Raw genomic sequence first — 20,125 nt, 5'->3', positions numbered from 1 at the left:
GTGTTCTATTTATTGTTCTTCATTTATTGTTTATTATTGGCCATAAAAAGCCATCAGTGATTTTATCATAACTATTAGTCGTCCATCGACTACCCTCGGCAGGGCATCAGACTCGACCTTGAGGCCCCGATTATCAGCCACTCGGTTTGGTTATCACCTTGTTTTCAACCTCTTATCTTGCTTCCAAGTCTTTCACTTAGCATCAATTGCCTAACAACTAGCATAAAAATAGATTAAATATTTTTAGAACCACAAAATCAAATCTAATTGTAACTACCATTTTCAAGGTAAACAGTATTGCTTAGAGTTTTGCCCATGAAGGGTGTGATGAGGTTTGGGAAGAAGGGAAAGTGGAGCCCTCATTGTATTGGCCCTTTTGAGGTGCTTGAAAGGATTGGATAGGTAGCCTACAAGCTTGCATTACCATCTAGCCTATCGAGTGTTCACATAGTGTTTCATGTTTCTATGCTCTAGAAGTATTATGGTGATCCATCTCATGTTTTGGATTTTAGCAAGGTTCAATTAGATGGGGATTTGACTTATGATGTGGAGTCGGTGGCCATTTTGCATTGGCAGGTTCAAAAGTTGAGATCAAAGAATATAGCTTTGGTGAAAGTTCAGTGGAGAGGCTAGCTAGTCAAGGAGGCTACTTGTGAGACCAAGCAGGAGATGCGAAGCAGCAATCCATACCTATTTGAGACTCCAGTTCTGATTCTAAACTCATTCCAGGATGAATGTTTATTTAAGAGGGGGAGAATGTAATGACCCCGTCGGTCATTTTGAGTATTGTAAACCCCTTCCCCCATTTATCACTTCTTTTATGTTCATTTGTGATTATGTGACTTGTGGGGGTGGTTGGTTTGGTTCCGGAGATGTTTCGTAGTGAATTGGGACACTTAGTCCCAAGGTTGGAACGGAATTTGACTTTTATGTAGACGACTCTAAAATAGAATTTTGATGGTTTCTATAGCTTTGTATGGTGATTTTGGACTTAGGATTATGTCTGGATATTGATTTGGAGGTCTGTAGGTCGTTTTGACTTGAATTGGCGAAAGTTGGAAAGTTGAAGGTTTGAAAGGTTGAGAGGTTTGACTGAGAGTTGACTTTGTTGATACTGGGCTCGGATTTTGGTTCTGCGAGTTGGAGTAGGTCCGTTGTGTCATTTATGACTTTTGTGCAAAAATTGAGGTCAATCGGAGTTGGTTTGGTATGATTCAACGTAAGTTTTAGAAGTTGGAAGTTCATTAGGCTTAAATTGGGTGCGATTTGTGATTTTCATATTGTTTGATCTGATTTGAGGCTTCGACTAAGTTCTTATAGTGTTTTAGCACATGTTGGTATGTTTGGATGAGGTCTAGGGGTCTGGGTGTGATTCAGACGAAGTTCGACTTTGCTGATATGATATCTGGTGCATTCTTCATCGTGATCACGGCATGGGGATCGTGTTCGCGTAGTGTTATTCAGCGGCAGGGGGATTTGTTCTTTGCGTTTGCGAAGAAGGTGAAACGCGAAGAAGGTGACGTGTTCACGAAGGTTTAGAGGGTCTGTGCATTGCGGTCGTGAGAGAGGAGCCGCATTCACGTAGAAGAGAGAGGCCGGCTTGGGCACCAAACCTTTTAGCCTTTGCATTCGCGGATGCGGGTAGGTGTTCGCATAGGCTTGGCTCTTTATTATTTCATGATTCCATTCTTGTTTTTAGAATCTAATTAGTGGATTAAAGTGAAGAAATGAGGGATTTTGTGGAAACTTTTCAAAAATGAAAAATGGAGGTTTGAAGGTAGATTTGAGGTTGCAATTGAACAATTTTAGTATGGTTGGACTCGTAATCGAATGGGTGTCCAGAATTTGTGATTTTTGTTGAGTTACGATGTGCGGGTCCTGGGTTGTGTTTTTGATTTTGGTTAAAGACCTTAGCTTTATCGTATAGAATTTATTCCTATAACTTGTATTGATTATATTAAACTGTTTGAGACTAGATTCGAGTCGTTCAGAGCCTGATTCGCATGGCAAGGGCTTGTTGGAGTAGTGAGTTGTGCGCTTTAAGGTAAGTAATACCTATAAACTTAGAACTGGGGGTATAAATCCCTAGAAAAATATGTTATATGGTTGTGTTAGGGTGACACACATGCTAGGTGACGGGCGTGTGGGCGTGCACCGTGGTAATCGTGTTCCATATAGATTCTTATACTGTGTTGATATCAAGTCTTGTTTTATCCGTGTAGTTCCTATGTGCTAGAGTAATTGAGTTGTGATTCATGTTAGAAATCATGTTTAGACTATATGCTTATTTGATTGAGACCCACTGAAGTTATTTTTGTTGTTTTGAGTATCTGCATTAACTGTAATTATGTGCTTAGTCTTGATTCTTCATTTGCATAGCATACCTAAGTCTTTGTTATTATTCACTATTATATCACATGTTATTATTGTTTGGGCTGAGTGGTACGAGATTTGTGAGCCTGTGAGACTTTAGAAATTGATGACTTGGTGGGCCTAAGAGTTGTGTTGTGAGTGTTATTGAGGATGGGGTTGCTCGTCGCAGCAGGCCGTATTGGCTTATCTATTATTGTGGATTGGATTGTATGCCGCATCAGGCCTTTTAGGCTTTATATTATCGCATGAGTAGGATCCACCCCTCCATATTCTGACATACCAGCAGTGAGCATAGGCACAATGATATATATACGTGATTTAGGTGAAGGGCATTGATGTCAGGCACCCGTACAGTGCTGAGTGATTGTGTATGTGATGAGTGGGCATTTGAGACAGACAAATTGTGTACTTTGAGAGTGTGAGTACCTGGGAATATCACTATGAAATCATACATTTGACATGTATAAAAATATGTAGCCATAAAGATGTACCATTCCTCATGCTAGCTGCACTTGACATATTTTTATATGCGTCAGGCTTTAATATTGAATTTTAAAGCATGTCTAAATTTTTGTACCTGAACGAGCTGATTATGGAATTTCTATGAGTTATTTATTGTCATTGTCATTATCATATTTGTGTTGTCATTATATTTGGTTTTGACTGTAACCTTCCGAGCTCGTCACTACTTTCAGCCCAAGGTTAGTTTTGCTAATTATTGAGTACATGAAGTTGGTTCTACTCATACTATACTCTTCACTTCGTGTGCAGATCCAGGTACATATGGACGAGGTGATTGCTAGATCTGTGCTAGTACCTGCTCGGAGACTTTGAGGTAGTACCTGCGCCAAACATCAAGTTTTTGGAATGGAGACCAATAATCAGACCAATTTGTTAAACAATTGGTGATGGCTGTCAGCATTTGAAACCAAAAGTTCACCTTTTTAGATCTTTTGCTAGACTTCTGCTCTTTTTTGAGCAAATTACTGTGAGACAGAAGATCACAAATTGGTACTCATATTGTTAGATAGAGACTAGTCGAGAAAGTAAGGTCGGTGTGCAGTTCAATTCCAAACATGTTATTGTCCATCAATGATACTAAAAAAAGAGAGCGCTTTCCATTTTGATCATTTTGACACAGGGGATGAAGAAAGTGGACAAAACTGACTTGCATTTCTCATTGAACAAATACATCCCGAAAAGAATCATATTGAAAACGCTCCTAACCCAACCTATTCCTTTGTATAGCAGTGATCCAGGAATGGTCATGATTGATAGTCAATGACTAAATGCACTTGAGCTGGAAAAGACTTACTACGTCGTGAGTTTACCTTGCCAGCACAGTGAAGAAATCTTTCAACGGCAAGAGATATAGCAACAATAACAGTGCAGACCAAGGCAACCACCCATGTTGGTGTATACTCCAAGTTTGTTTCTTTAGCTCCCTCCATCTTTCTCAATTCCACCAATATTTAGGAGTGACCAATATAAAGGAAATATTAGAGTTCTAATTAATAGTAGTACAATGCCATCGCTCATTCTGTTTGCTAAAATATGTTGAAAATGAGAGTGTATCCGAGGGAATAAGATCAAGGAAATGGTCAGAATACTTGAAGTAGTAGTTCCAAGCTAAACCCTTTTTGCTATGTCATCAGTCATCATGTACCTTAAAATTAAAAAATGATTTCCTACATTCTTCTAAGCGTTAAAGCATCTTTTTCTTTTTTTGTTTTTTTCTCCAAAAGCTTGTTTCATAAATCTAAAAGCATAAGAGCATTGAGGAAATATTGCCTAAATAATAAGCATAAAAATTATTACTCCTCAAAAGATTTATGGAAAAAGTGAAATGTTACTCCCTTTATCCCAAATACGTGAAAGGTTCGGAGTACGAGGATTATAACACCTTACTTTGATACTAGGGGTGTGCATTCCATTTATCGATTCGATTTTGACCCTTATCGATAATTACTTATCGATTATCGATTTGTACATATGCTTATCGTTATCGTTTCAATAAGGTTTCGATTTTTTCGATTTCGATTTATCGATTTTTGGGGCTTATCGATTCGGTTATCGATTACACCAATAAGAAAATTTGCGGGATTCCACGGAAAGTATATCGCTATAAACACGCCTAACTAATATGGACAAAAAGAAGCTAAAATAAGACGAACACCGTTTATAACATAAAAACTGTGTCAATAAGCACATGCAACGAAACTAAAGCATATGCTTATGATAGGAAAAAGGGACCGTTGATTTAACTTAGTTCCAAAAATTAGCTCATCGGGTGAGGATTTTATGAATTTATGCAATCCGTCAAACTATGTGGAACACTGTAACACACCCAAATGCCTAGGCCACAATCCGAGCGTGGATAATATAAAATGGGTCCTCAATATTGGGAAACACATAAAAGAGATTGTCATGCTCCAAAGATCATACGTCACGAGAAACGATCACAAAATGCCAACTATTCACACTCAATAAAATACATTGACAAAGCGAGAGAGATTTAAACTTCTATATCTCCATTATAACAAAGCCCCATGACCCTACGGGGCTCAAGCTGATACAAATACACCATGAACAAGCGTTTGGAGGAGAAACGAGAAGAGAATAGAGGCGAAGGGGGAGAAGGGAGTGAGAATCACATAGAAATCAACTGTATTTTGGAGTCAATTTGTATTCAAGAAAAGCAGCTTTTGAATTTTGCCACTATAGAGTAGAAATTACACAAAAGCACGTAAGAACAACAGAAACATGGAAGATTAGACGCCAAACAATAAGTCCACAATTTTGGACACCACAGATTTGGCTGGGGTAGCAACAGATCCAGATGATTGTTTTGCACTATTGCTGCCATTTTGTAGATAGTGAGGATGAGAGGAGGTTTGAAATGGAATTGGATTATTGCTTTTACTGGAGGGAGTATGTGGTAAAGGTATAAATCCTTGTTTGTTGAGCCTACAATTCAGTGCCTGACGTTGTATTGGATCCACTAGTTCAACTCCGATCATAAGAACTCCATTTATATGCATAGGAGGTATGCGGGAGAGAGGGAGAAAGGTAAAAGCGGCACTGAAGAATGGGTAGATGAAATAATAGGGTTAGGGACCTAAGGTAAAGGAAATTGTATTATAGAATAAGGGTATATTTGTTCTTTTTAGTATATTTTATCGGTTTATCGATAAACTGATAACCAAAGAGGATAAAATCGAAATCGAAATCGATAACTTGATAAGGAAAATTTCGAAATCGAAATCAATAAATCGATAAACCGATATCAAATAATCGATTCGATTTATGGATAAAGCGATTCGAATGCACACCCGTATTTGACACTAATCCTTTTATCCCAGTTATGTGAAAGGGTTCGTAGCACGAGGGTCAAAGGGGCGCCTACTTTTCAGTTTGAATTTGGGCATAAAAAATTTCAAGTTTTATTAAAATAAAATTTAACTTGTGATAATTAAGCAAATATTAATTGGCTTTCAACGGGAAACTACCATGTGAAATTCACGCCAACTTATGAATAAAATGTTATCTACGCTCAATTCATGGATCTCACAAATTTTAATCATAAAGTCTTTAAGTTAAAAGGTAAAATTATTCCGGAAAATTTCACATTAGAATAACTGGGCTCCCTATTTTTCAATTTTATAGTCATATTTCAATTTACAACTAACTAACCCAAAAATAATAGGCTAAGATTCAACATTCAACTCCAATAGGTTCTCAAAATTACTATTTAATTTTTAAAAAAGATTCCTCAAGCTTTTAAATTAATTTTCGAATCAGTAACTGTGACTCAAATATTAATTCAACAAACCAAATTCATTTGGGTGGTGAAAATTAGATTTTTAACAAGTTTAAATATGTGGGTTTAAATTCCGAATTTGATTTTGTGAGTAATTTGGAGTGGGTATTATTTAGACTTGTTAGAAATAGTATAAGAAGGTTGTAAATAAAATTTGAAGTCATTTAATGGAGATTTGAACTGGTTTTGAACAAGAATTGCAACTGAAAATCGTGGAATAAGTTCGTCTACAGACGTTTATATAAAGGTGTATAAAAATGTATAATAGTGTATAAGGTGTGTTTCTACACTCATATACGCTATTATACAAGATTATACATAATTATACAAAAAAACTAACTTCGTCTTCTTCCTTGCGTCTTTTCTGAAATTTAACTCAAATCTTGCTCAAATCTACTCCAAATCACTTCAAATTTAAAATTTGAACTCCTTTTGATATTTTCAATCAATTGGAATAACACCCAATCCAAACAACTAACAAATTCAAAAAACCTCATTTTCAAAAGCAAAGCTTTGAATGGTCTTCAATGGTGGACTTCTACTCTTCAATTTTCTTACATTGCAAGTAGGTGACACAAGATAAGAAGCAGAAAATACACGGTCCCTTGAAGCATATGTAGAAGATGTGAGAAGAAGAGAGTGAAAGCAATGATTGTGAGAACACGAATTTAACTCCATAGCTTTTAGAAGCAATGGTTGTAAGAACATAAATTTTGAATTTGCTAGTGCTTTCAAAATATGTATAATGTAGGCTAGGTGGTATAAATCTTAAAAACATGGGCCATTTTTTGTTTTGATGTGAAGTCATGTGTATTTTCTTGTAATTCTTTCAAATTATTCTACCATCTGAAAAGTCAAATATCACGTCCATATGAAAAAGAAATAAATAACCATTGACCAAATACCCCAAAAATCTTTTACAAATTTTATATGTGATCATCCGCATTCACTGGAATTATAATCCAGTAACATCAGAGCTGAGCAAGATAAATGATATAATTCAAAACATAAAATACTAAATAACCCTACTTCTCCCCCTCCTCTCATAACCCCGCAATTCCAAAGCAAAAAAAAAAAGGCAGGGAGAGAGGGAGGGGGAGAGGGGGAGTAATTACTGACTGTTATAATAAATAAAATTCAATTACTTTAATGTGATAAATATAATTTTGTAGCTTAAAGTTGAATAAGTGCGTCTTACATATATAATTGATTGCTATAGCAGAATGGTTGACAATGACCTCCTGACTTCTGTCATCTCCTTCAACTAATATCTTATCGGCTCTTTCTTTGCCTACAATTATCCAATCTATTCGTTTGGACCAAAAGTTTCTACTGTGAACTCTTTTCTCAAAAGATCTCCACAAGACTTGTCCAAAAAAAATCTATTTCTTTTTCAAAATCTCCACAAATAGTTTAGGACATGATAAGATGTCAATCAACAACCAGTAATTTTCAAGTTAGATGCTCAAAGCAGCAGAAAAGAGATGTTCACGCCTACTTCCTACGAACTTCTGCCGGAATTGCTCGAATTTTCCTTCTTGAATTGCCTCTCTGATAGAGCAAAAGAACCCCAGATAATGATGCGTGTTATGTCTGGGAAATGAAAAACAAGCCACATTAGGTATCATGAAGACATGACCACAAAGGCGAGAGAAAAGGGCACAAGAGCTTCATACATTTCCAAAAGAATATGAGCAAGCATCTCATGGACATTGAAGAGGTGATTGATGTATGCTTTTGTATGATTTTGGCAAGTATAACACTTGCAATTATCGACGATAGGTGATGTATCCTTCCTGCAAGAAGGGGTGCGAGGGAGGACAGAAAATGCATTATCAGAGAACTTCATCTCATTATTTTGCAAGAAAGCCACCCCAGGAGGCCCCAAGCTAAGTTATTGAGGGGTTATAGCCAGACTACATTCTATCATTTCTATTGGTATAAAAACGAGCATAATTGTAGCTACGCCAGTATGCTGCTAATTTCACTTACACCGAGTATCACAAGAAGTCTGAAGTAGAATAAGACTTACCTATACATGGTTGCTTTCAAATTTATCTTTGTGCCATCACTTCCTGAATCACTATTTGGTTGGTATTTTGTAATTTGTGTTACTATTCTTTCAAGCGGAAAGGTGAGAGCAAAGCCTCCCAGTGTAAGATGGTAGATGTAGCTGGAAAATAATTCCAATGTCACAATCGCAAAGCTCAGAGAATCAGATATAGAGAGGAAAGAAGTCACCAATATGCTGAGCTAGCACTTACGTGGAGTCAAATAGGTCAATACCTGCAGCAACACCTTGCAAGACCTCTTCTGTAAAGATAAAAGATTTAATCCATTCAGCCACAAAAAAGTATATAATTCTTAATTTAAATATCCAAAAGTTTTCACAGCGAAAAGCAAGTGGGTTTAAATAATCTGGTGGATATTGAAGTTATTTCTTTAGACTAGCTATATAACAAACAAGCTCCTCTTCTATTTTCAAACACAATATCAATCACTACGTTGGCATGCACCGGTAATGCAAATATTTTTCTGGGAGTGCAACAGCGAATGAGTGAAAGAAGACCGACTGGAGAAGACAGGAAGAGATGAACAAAGATAGAATTGTAAACATTCAAGATGTCTTTACCTGGTAGTCCGAGGCCACTTATAAGACGTGGTTTTTCTTGAGGTAAACTATCCTGCAATCAGTAACATCATAGGCCACCAAAAACTTGAGTTTTCCACAGTATGCAAACAAGTGAAACCATTTACAGTGTACCAAATCCGATAAAGGACCATTGTAAACATAACTCACAGAAATCCATTTCTCTGAAATTAACATTAGTAAAAATAAAAAGTTAACATGAGCATTGACCTTCGAGTGAAGAGACTGAATGAAGATGAGTGGCAATTTATGGACCTGAAGGAGATCATAAAGGAAATCTTTACACAATACAGAACCACCTATAACTAGATTACATGTATAGCAAATGTGGCACATGAACCGCTTAAACCAGCACCAAACTACTCCAAGAAACGCAGGACCATAGATGATCCACAACTAATATTAAGAACCCATGTTATGGACTCTTCACTTTGGCTATATGCACCCGATTCGAGAGGGATGACGTAGATGCAGACTATCGATATGAACCTTCAAATAAACTAAAAAACTGATAAAAGATTGACTCATGCGGCATTCAAGTCAAACTCAGATCAGTTTACACTTTATATTACATAAGGTGCTAAGTAGTCAACAGAGCTCCTTAAAGTATAAGGGGAATAGCACCCAAAGGTTTGGTCCAATGGCAAAAGTAGAAGAGCACGAAAGATGTGGTAGGCGCATGTGACGAGTTTGAATTCTGCCAGGGAACCAAGTTTAGTGTTTAAGTGGAGAAAGTTAGAGGAGAGGGCTCGTTATCCACTAAGTTTCGAAGCTGGAAACAACAGATTTTTTCATTTGACTAGCAAAAAAAAATGGTATACGGGGAATAGACTTAAAGCAAATTGCTTATCAAGACATCTTACGATCAGATTCCTATCTTTATGCGCATTAGGTAAGTTCAAAAACAGTGGTGGGCCTATCCTTGCCTTCCACATTCGTTTCAAAAGCAGAACTTCTTTAGAAGCAAAAGTATTTTCTGCCAAAAGAAAAAGAACAGAAGCCTGATATACCATAAGAGAACCATACCATAACAGCACTAAGGAGGGGGTTGCGCTCTTCCATGCTCTCCCCTAGTCCAAATCCACCAATCCAAAATCCTGCATTGACCAAAAGAATTCTAAAGATTAATAGGACAATAACAAGTGACCAAACAAATAAATATATAGACATGAGTCCTTTGAATATTTAACTAAAGTAAACTTCAGCGCAACAGAATCACTTGTAAAAGATGGCAGATCAAAAAGGACCAAGATCCCCTCTCTGATAATAGCTGTAATCGTTCAATTCTGCCAGAAAGTCTTTTCCGTGAAAGGAATTCATTAGTGGGTGCAAGATATTTTCAGATGTAAAGATACTCATGAAACAAAAGAACTTTCTCCGACGCTGTTGAAGATCAGTTTAGGGCCTTTAGGCATGTCTTAGAAAAAGCCTTATACCTTGGATAATAAAAACTCTAATTGATTTTATTCGTTATTAAGAGGATTTCACTTACAATTGCCACATACTCTAGGTGTTTTTTGACCTAGACTTTGGTGTTCCTCGTAGGATTGGATTTCAGTTACAATTACGAATACAGTGGCAATAGAAGTAAATGTCCTCAGAGAGAGGGAGAGAACAAACCTTCTACATTCCTCCTAGAAACTTCTTGGGCACAACTTTGGCGCACTTCAACCCTAGAGCCTCCAACAATGGATCCAAACACTGCTCCATCCTTCTACACTTTAGCAGTTACAACACTTCTTGATGAGATTGTGAATCGCAATATACTTGGTAGGTCTAACAACACCTGAATATAATTTTTTAAAAAGAAAAGGAAATAGGAGAAGGAACAAATAGGATGAATGTATGTACCTAGTTAACAAGATGATATGACGACATTCTATTAATTATATATACATGACCAAGGAAACACAAAAACTACCCTCCTAAAACATATATTGCAAGAAAAGTACAGTACATAATGACCATCAGGGGTGGATGCACGTTGCTACATGTGATACTGCTTGCTGAACTTTACCAAATATACATGCAGATAATAATTAATAAATAAAACAGAGAATAATTATATTTGGACGACACCACTTGACAAATGGAATTATTCCAATCCAGTGTCATGCCCATTGCTTGCCATATGAAAAGTCTGTTGGGATCGAAATAATATGGTGCATGCGGAAGCTAATAATGCAAAGCTGGGTGGACGATAAATTAGACAAGAAAGAAAATATACTAAAGAATATGACATTATTATGGAGTTTGGTCAATTGACCTACATATAAAACTAGTATAAAAATTAGAAACTATTGAGAGAAAAATCTCCCCTAAACAAGACTCATTAATGACTACATTGTGGATGTTATTGTTGTTGTTCTTGTTGTGAGAAGAAAACATCAATTTATAGAAATACAAAACTTCTCCTCCAAGAAAATGATAAGGCATATGAAAGAGATTTATTGCTTTTAGGAGTCTTTTTCCTTTCCCTCAAAAAAGAGAGCCTAATAGAGTAGAAATTCAGGGCAAATTTCTAACAATTCTCCCCTTGGCCTGAATTTTCATGACAAAACTTGATTTGCCTTCTTCACATAATCTTCATTATTCCTGCTTGCCATGATTAAAAATCGGTATGGATTGAAAATTGGAGCTCATGCATTAAAAGTAAGCATGAGTTAAAAATAATTTTATTTTTAAAGATGAAGCAGCAGGAATATTGCAATTATGGTAAAAATTTGTTCACCACATGTAGTACTCTAGACAAATTTTTTTTCTTGAATTAAAAATCTTCATAATCGTCAAATTAGTTGCGACTTGATTTGAACCTGCCTGAATCTGTCTTCGATCTTGCTTCAAACCATTGGCTCTGATACCACTTGTTGGGATCGAAATAACATTGTGCATGCAGAAGCTAACAATGCAAAACTGGGTGGACGATAAATTAGACAAGAAAGAAAATATTCTAAAGAATATGACATTATAATGGGGTTTGATCAATTGACCTACATATAAAAACTAGTATAAAAATATAAAAACTGTTAAGAGAAAAATCTTCCCTAAACAAGACTCTTTAATGACTGCATTGTGGATGTTATTGCTGGTGTTCATGTTGTGAGAAGAAAACGTCAATTTATAGAAGTACAAAATTTCTCCTCCAAGAAAATGGTAAGGCATATGAAAGAAATTTATTCCTTTTAGGAGTCTTTTTCTCTTTTCCCCTTCCCTCAAAAAAGAGAGTCCTAATAGAATAGAAATTCAGGGCAAAATCCTAACAAAGTCAAGGTTTCAATTCCACATACAGGCTTCATCATATTTTTTTTACAATTAACTAAATAAGAACCCAAAATGACATTAAAACACCAACAATATCAGCAAAGATATCTAGCTGAATTTCACGAAAGCATGTGAAAAAGAAAACAAATACAATCATGGCTCTAAAGAAGCTTCATTATTAAGGATAATAAAGTCTCAAAAATCAAGACTTTTTTTTTCTTTTCAATTGCTTAATATTATTCCCCCTCCTCCCTCCCCCCCCCTCCAAAAAAAAAAACTACATTGATCGCTCATCTGTTCTCTAGCATTTACATATTTCTGAGCGCTCCAACTCAGACTCCACAATTCTTTTTTTACCCCACCTCCAGCCCCGAGCCACCTATCACGTGTGATTCTCCAATAAAGGGTAGCTTCTTTTTTGTTTGTATGAAATAAGTATATTTTTAGATATCTGTTGGGATTAGTGTTAGTAATCTATGATAGGGGTATTGGAATGTAAAGATTTACTTTACCAATTTTCTTTGGAATGGAATGTGAACGTATATTTCATTCTAAAATATCATAATATGAGCCGGTTAAACAAAGATTAAGAAATATGAGTAGCACTTTGGTCTAACCATGTAGAGCTTGCCTAGTCAGGATTTTAATTTGCCATCAGTTAAAAAAAATTGAGTAGTGTTGTCAAAGGCGTGCTTAAGCCATGAAGCGAGGCTCAAAACATGTTGAGCGCTTCCCCTCGCTTTGCGGGCGCTTCAGCGTCGTCATCAAGTCTTTAAGGCATATTTTTCCTTGTCAATGAGCGTAATTCTTAAGAAGCGCCACTAAACAATTGATGTTTCACTATCATAATTCTTTTTCAATTTCTTTGTCCATATATTTGTTATTCAAACTTATAACTACTTAGGAGCTGGAGAGTACATGCGACTACAGTATCCACATTACTCATTGACTAGTATTGACAAATTGTTTGGGAATTTTTTTAAGGGGAAGAGAGCTGTAACACTCAAATTTTCATAAGAACATTGTATGCACTATAATTGACCCTTCATTGTTTTATCAAAATACGGTGTGGAAATTTTTTTCTTCACCCCTTTATTGAAATTCAAATATTTGTGTTATTTAAACATTTATGTACTAATAGAGAATAAATCTCTATAATCTATGCTTATCGATTAGAAGGTACTTCCAATTCTTTAGAAATACTCAGATATAAATTGAATTTAAGGATAGAATTATTCCTACCGGGTAATATTGGGTGATTGCTCTTCGCGAAATATAGACATAGATTGAACACTATATTATAAAGTAAAAAATCATCTTGGGGGAAGACTATTACATACCTAGAACCTCAAGGACTCTCATGTACATTCTCTAAAACAAGGAGGATCTATAACGCAAATTTGCTAAGTCATTTTATTTGAACCATGAAATCACTTATTTTAGCAATTCTAAGCCTAAGATCTAGGGGACACTTTCCCACTCCTCTTTATTGTCACCAGGTTGAAAAAACCTCATTTTGTCACAACTTATCTTCTTCTTCATTTCCCCCATTAAAGCTCTCAATAGCATGAACTGAAATACTTTTCTTTTCTCATGAAAACACAACTCTATATTTAAAAACCATTATGTCTTCTATGTAAACAAATGATGTAGGCTTGATTTTGGAAGAATCAAAAGACATCGCTCTCCTTTTGTGGTAAGACTGTTAATCAAACTTTATTTTTTGACATGGTTGAGTTTTTAGTTAGTGCACTTGATATTAAGAACTTGATCTCGTTTGTTATTGTACAGCATTTTGTAAATTGACTATAACTATCTTTCTAGAAGTCGGATTAAGGTGATTCAAAATTCTGGAGAAAATTAAGACACATATCTACAACTTTTGTGAGACCAAAAGATCTAATAGATATTTCATTTATTTAAAATCAATGCCTAACCTTTATAACTTGATTTAACTTTGATTATACCATGTAAGGGCTTTCTCTGTTCATATTTTGACTTCATTTTATAATGGGAAATTAGAACATGTAGAAAGTGTTAATTGTTAAGTTCTCGCTAATTCGAATTTTTCTTTTCCCATAAAATAGAGAGAGAGAGAGAGAGAAAGGAAAGGGCAGGTTGGCCTCATTATGGCATTCATCTCCTATTAAGAAATTAGTTGTGCAAATAATATTTTGAGATTTATCAACACTACTGACCTTAACTATTTAGTATTGTTTTTATACCCGTCTGATCAGCTAATTTACGAGGCCCTAAAGTTAATATTCAACACCTACCGTGGTTAAGCTGTTCACACTACTATCTGATCAAATTATTCTAGAAAACAACTTAAAGTGCATTAGCTTCCTAATTTATTTTCCACAAAAAGTATGGATTGAACTTGTTATTCAACTCGTACTTTCAGTTTTAATATGGCATGTCGCTGTCTGGTCGTGAATATCTCCACTAAAATGACCAATTAAGTGTGACGAAAGTCAGCAAAGATGACACATAGAACAAAAATGTAAAAAAAGAAAAAAGGACCTGCATGCGTAATTTCAATAGAAAGAACAGAGACGTTAATGACTTCGAACGAAAAATCAAAAGTTCCCATGTGTTTTATCAAAAACTGTTCTTCTAGACGATGAAAAATACACTATGCTGTCCTATGTTCAGACAATGAAAATGTAATAGATGCACCTCCTTTTTAGGTACTTCACAGAAAAGGAACTCTTAAGTTACGGCGTCTAGCCACGTGAATGGTGTTCAACCAACAATAAACATTCCATAGACAAGACAATATAGGCACCTTTGTGTGCTTTTCATGTTGCATATTGACATCAAAATCGGGCTTGTAAATAAACAAATCCACATACACAGTGCCAGCAACACAGAATAGATAAATAGCCAGTACGACATGCCTACCGAGTTTGAAATGATGCATTCGTCAAGCCATCTTAGAGTGCGTTCAACTGAGGCTTTGTTCCTTTTTTCAGAAGCCCAAGCAGGAACTTCATCAGCTAAAGTGGTCCATAAATTTGGCCTCATAGAAGAAATCATTTCCATGTATTCTGCAGGCTTAATCTGCCAACAACACAGAAAATTTTCAATGAACAAAATAAACTTAATGGGAGGAAAAACACACAAGAAAATGGATTGTAACTACTGTAGTTGCAACTAAAACAAAAAGGCGGTCAATTAAAAACAAAAATAAGAAAGAAAGGGATAAATAAGTTACCAACATACGACCAGAAGGAGTTTCAAAAGAAGCTCCAATCCTGTTAGTACTGTCATGGTCTGGGATAGATATAATAGAATCCCTTGGTACAGCTACAAGAATATGATCACGTAAACCAAGCAACGGGTGCAATCCTCCAATGTTTGAGATTGCTTTCAGGGAAATGCCTTCCAAGCTAAACAAGCAAATTCAAAAATGCTGAATTGTTTGAATCACCTCATCTAAAAGGTTAAAGTGTTCTATGACCAACACTCTTTACATGGTTATAAAACTTCAAATTTATTTTTGTTGGTCTTCAACAAGCGATAGAGTGCACCTCTCACGTACAGTGGTGGTGTACCACCTTATCTAAAACTAAAACGGAAGAGAGGTAAACCTTTTTATTTAGTTTTTCTGATATTGGTCTTCACTCTTGAAGAAGTAAGAAAAGAGCACCCGTACTTACAGTAGCAGATCCACAATGTAACATGTGGGTTCACCGAATCTAGTAGCTTTTGCCTAGACAATGTACATGTATTAAGAAATCATATATATATATATATATATGAGACCGTGAATAGAGTTATTAGTGGATATTAACTTGAAGGATCCCATAAAATTCAAATCCTGGATCCGCCTTTGAGTATTTACATGGCTTTACTTTGACAGCAGTAAGTTTACAGCACGGACAAAAAAACAAACACCTTGTCTGCGACACAATGAATTATGACAGCTAGCAAAATAGAGAGCGGAGAAGCAAAGGAAACTTACAAGTGAAGGGGGCTGACATGGAAAAGGAGAGAATCAGGGGAAGGGAGGGAAGGGAAGTGGTCAGGAGGAATGAAAACAGGCAAGCCTTTGCGAGTTGTAAGGAGGAGAGCAGGTGTCTCTATTGGGTGAGGGCAGCTTCCCAGCTGAAGAACACCAGCTCGGGCTTTGCCATTGCTCCATGCCTTCACCACAAACTTCATTCTCTTCTGCTTCTCTACTCGGCGGGGGGTTTAGAGAAGCTGCCAATCGCGCCCTTAGCTGTTAAACCCCAAATAAGAGAACAAATTAGAGTAAACAATCGAATATTGCGTGTAATTACCATTAATTGCTCTTTACATATATTATTATTATAAGGAAAATAATGATTTCATTCCCTAAGTTATAGCTATATTCCAGTTTTAGTCTCCCCTGTATAATTTAACGGAGCATACTTAACCAAATTAATATTTAAAAATAAATTAAATATAAAAAAGATTAAAAAAAATAACATGAGTGAAGACTGAAGCTACGTTTCATGGTCCGGACAAAAGCTCCTTTGAGCTAAACGATTAATACGTAAAAAGAACTCTTAAGCTCTACTGTTTCTATTCATTTTCTTCTTTAAAACTCTACATCTTTTGTTAATCTATCCATATTTATATCTATATCTATATATATCTATACTATATTAAAAGCATGAAGGTCATTAATGAAATATCTTTCATATTTTTTACCCTTTAAAAATATATTGTATATTGGATAAAATAGTAATTTAAGTTATTGGCCTAAATTTTAGGGCTTCAAAATTAATTATATTTTGTATATTAAATACTTCCTTATTTAAAATAGGTATGAATCCTAATTTACAGGACTTCAAAATCAATTAGTGAAATTTTACCTTAAAGAATCATTAAAAGAAAGAAAAAAACACAAAAATACTTTTACCACGTTTGTTTTCTCATTCCTTTTATTAATACGAGATAATGTGCCTATTATATTTTAAATTCTAGAATATTTAATAAAATACCTTCAACAAAAGACTAAAATTTAATACTAACGCTTTTTTCCATTTCAAATTTGATCTTTAAAACAAAAATGAAAATCTGAAGTCCCTCCAAATTAATGTTAATTATTATAAAAACTACTTTCATTTAAAGTATTTAATTATTTTTATAATTTTTAGAAGTTTAAAATTGATAAAACTTTTATTTATTAATTTTTTTCTTATTTGGACTGAAAGTCCTATTTAGAACTTTAAAATATTAAAAGTTTACTTTATATATATACTTAAATTAAGTGAGATGCCTTATACGCCTCCTTTTTAAATTCTAATTCTAAGTCATTTACCGGAGTAAATATATCATGGATTAGTCTTCTTTCAATTATAAATTCTCTCACAAGCTTTTCTTTTTTTCTTTTTTTTTTTTGGTAATAAAAGACTTATTCAAACACAAACATAAGAACTATTACAACGAGACGTCAGTCTAGATAACATAGTGCCTAATATGTCTCTTTTTAATACATGGGAAACAAAAGTGATAGGGGAGGCATAAGTAAGCAAACAACCAAAAACGTCCACATTACATCCACCTTTATCTAGTAGGTCCGCTACTCCATTAGCTTTTCTAAACACATGTTTTAATGGTGGATCATTCGCCTTCCTCAATAGGCACCTACAATCGATCATGTTTTGATATAGACAATTGTTAGAGATAAGAAGGTTGGTTAGTTCCAAGCAATCTGTCTCAATTACTATTGGAAGAAGATTCTTTTTGTCACGACCCAAACCGATGGGCCGCGATGGGCACCCGGTACCTTACTTAACCGAGTACCAACGTAACGTATCTTTCTTATTACATCATCATATACACGTGACATAGGGGCATAATAGGCCAACATGATCATTTATAAACTCAAAACATAGGCCGACAAGGCCGTACAATCTTTCACGTACACGACATATGTCTAAAGCCTCTAAGAGTACATAAATATCATAAAGGTCGGGACAGAGTCCTGCCATACCAAACAATATACATCTAAATCATACTAACCAAACAAGCAACTCCGAAGCAAATGGAGTGCACCAACATCTTCCGCTGAGTTGATAGCTTACTTGGAGGGCTCTCGACCTGTCTATCGGGACCTGCGGGCATGAAACGCAGCGTCCCTAGGAAAAAAGGACGTCAATACGAAATAATGTACCGAGTATGTAAAGCAATATACTAAAAGTTGAAACTGAACTGATAATATAACAACTGCAAGTAGCTGGAAGTCAAAGATAATCTGAAGATATGCTTACCTGCTGATACTGATTCAACTATCTCAATATAGTAAGTAAAATAGATGTCCGGCCTTATAAGGCTCGGTATATATATATATATATATATATATATATATATATAACTGATCTGCCGTAGTAAGCTCGCTCATAGGCGCTCGGCCATACTAGGCTCTGTATCTCGACCAACTGGGCTCGCTCATAAGCGTCCGGCCACAGTAACCTCGGTATATAACTGTATATATATAACTGCTCTGCCGTAGTAGGCTCGCTCATAGGCGCTCGGCCATACTAGGCTCTGTATCTCGACCAACTGGCTCGCTCATAAGCGCTCGGCCACAGTAGACTCGGTATATAACTTATCATCTGATCAGAGGTTGCCCAATAGGGGTCTGCCCATCGATTATAGCTCGATGGTAATGAAAATACTTTTAATACTGTATATATGTAAATTTTCTGCTCTCTTGACCGGAAGAAGAAAATACTCAATTGAATATGAAGTGCCAATAAGGAGAATATTGTAACTTACAAAACTAAGAAAATATACGTAATTTGCGAGACTAGCCAAATATACGTAAATTCCGGGATGAATTTTTCTTTATGGCTCATAAATAAAATCGTGTAATGACAAGATCATGCCAAAAGAAAGAAGGGAGGACCTTTAACATACCTGAAGTAGGGAAAAAATCCGTACGATATTCTTGGAAAAGGTTGCACTGTACTCCTTTAGAACCACAAAATTTTACGTTGCTAAGGTGCTAATAATTCTTGCTGGAATTGATTTGGTCGCAAGAAATCTTGTTGGAAGCTTGTTGGAATTCCTTACGTTCTGATTATACCTGATGTAGCAATTTGCTGTGAAACCAGACCAAGAGACAAACTGATGTTTTAAGTCCAATAAATCAAGAATGTAGTAGTTTGAAAGAACATACAAGTTTATTTCTTTGTAAATCAAGCTTCCACCGTTAATTATATTGGTGTCCAACTATTATAATCAAGCTTCCACCGTTGAATCAAGCTTCCACCTTTGAAAGACAAACTGTCATGAATTATATTGGTTTGACTTTATTAAATGAATAAAGTGATTTTACCAACTATTTGGAAAGAGGTGTCCTTTATTTAATAACTTGGTTGCCACCTAATTAAGAAGACTAAGGAGTCATTATTTGGAAAGTGGCATTGCTGCCACGTCTTTTTTTATGGTGATAATTATTAAGTTTTTATCCACTTATTAGTTAATTGGGTAATGTTCTGTTACTTGATAATTAATCAATTACCCGTATAATTTAAAAAATACCACAAATTACTTAAAATTCTATTTATATTTTAAAATACTTCATATATACTTTATATATTATACTATCGTGGTCACATGGTACTAGTTCATAATTATCGGGTATTATCGCTCGACCCGTATTTTATTCCAAAATGCCAAACTTGGACAAAATTTATTTTCTTTGACTTGCTCCCCTTTTCACCTTCATGAATTTACTAATCACTTGTGAAATAGCATAATCCTTATAATAAATCGTAATTCACCTTATTAGTGTCTAAAATGTGATTCACCTTATACGTTCACCTTATTCTCTAAAATATTTATTTTCCTTACTAATCGTAATTTAGTGCCGCCAGCGAAATCTTTTCTCTTTCTCTTCTTCTCTTTTTTTCAAATCATTATTGAAACGAAGGCCCAAACGTTATCCTTTATCTGTCACAATTATACCCTCATTTTATTATCAGGTCAACATTTCATTCCTTCTAAATGCTATTAATCTTACACTCTTTTGAGTTCATTAA

The 20,125-nt window shown here is 35.3% G+C and overlaps 1 protein-coding gene across 5 annotated transcripts; it reads right to left on the bottom strand.

Annotated features, from left to right (window-relative positions):
* Positions 1–7,320: 7,320 nt before the first annotated feature.
* On the bottom strand, positions 7,321–19,262 carry LOC104216372 (uncharacterized). Of its 5 annotated transcripts, XM_070150143.1 has the most exons (14): positions 18,999–19,262; positions 18,102–18,217; positions 16,072–16,329; positions 15,322–15,496; positions 15,009–15,167; positions 11,661–11,756; positions 10,464–10,557; positions 9,870–9,940; positions 9,054–9,098; positions 8,826–8,877; positions 8,458–8,506; positions 8,226–8,366; positions 7,870–7,989; positions 7,321–7,786 (listed from the first exon to the last, which is right to left on the bottom strand). In XM_070150143.1, the coding sequence occupies exons 3-14, from the start codon at positions 16,269–16,271 to the stop codon at positions 7,651–7,653; spliced, it is 1,338 nt and encodes a 445-aa protein (XP_070006244.1). In that variant the 5' UTR covers positions 16,272–16,329; positions 18,102–18,217; positions 18,999–19,262; the 3' UTR covers positions 7,321–7,650. The 5 variants fall into 5 exon arrangements, with proteins under 5 accessions (XP_070006244.1, XP_070006246.1, XP_070006247.1 ...); XM_070150145.1 differs by lacking the exon at positions 9,054–9,098 and having other exon boundaries at positions 18,999–19,258; XM_070150146.1 differs by lacking the exon at positions 11,661–11,756 and having other exon boundaries at positions 18,999–19,251.
* Positions 19,263–20,125: the final 863 nt, after the last annotated feature.

The sequence above is a fragment of the Nicotiana sylvestris genome, chromosome 6 (genome assembly GCF_000393655.2).
Source record: "Nicotiana sylvestris chromosome 6, ASM39365v2, whole genome shotgun sequence".
Lineage (NCBI taxonomy): Eukaryota > Viridiplantae > Streptophyta > Magnoliopsida > Solanales > Solanaceae > Nicotiana > Nicotiana sylvestris.
Note: the sequence above shows the minus strand (reverse complement) of the source record. Positions and strands in the feature narration are given on the sequence as shown.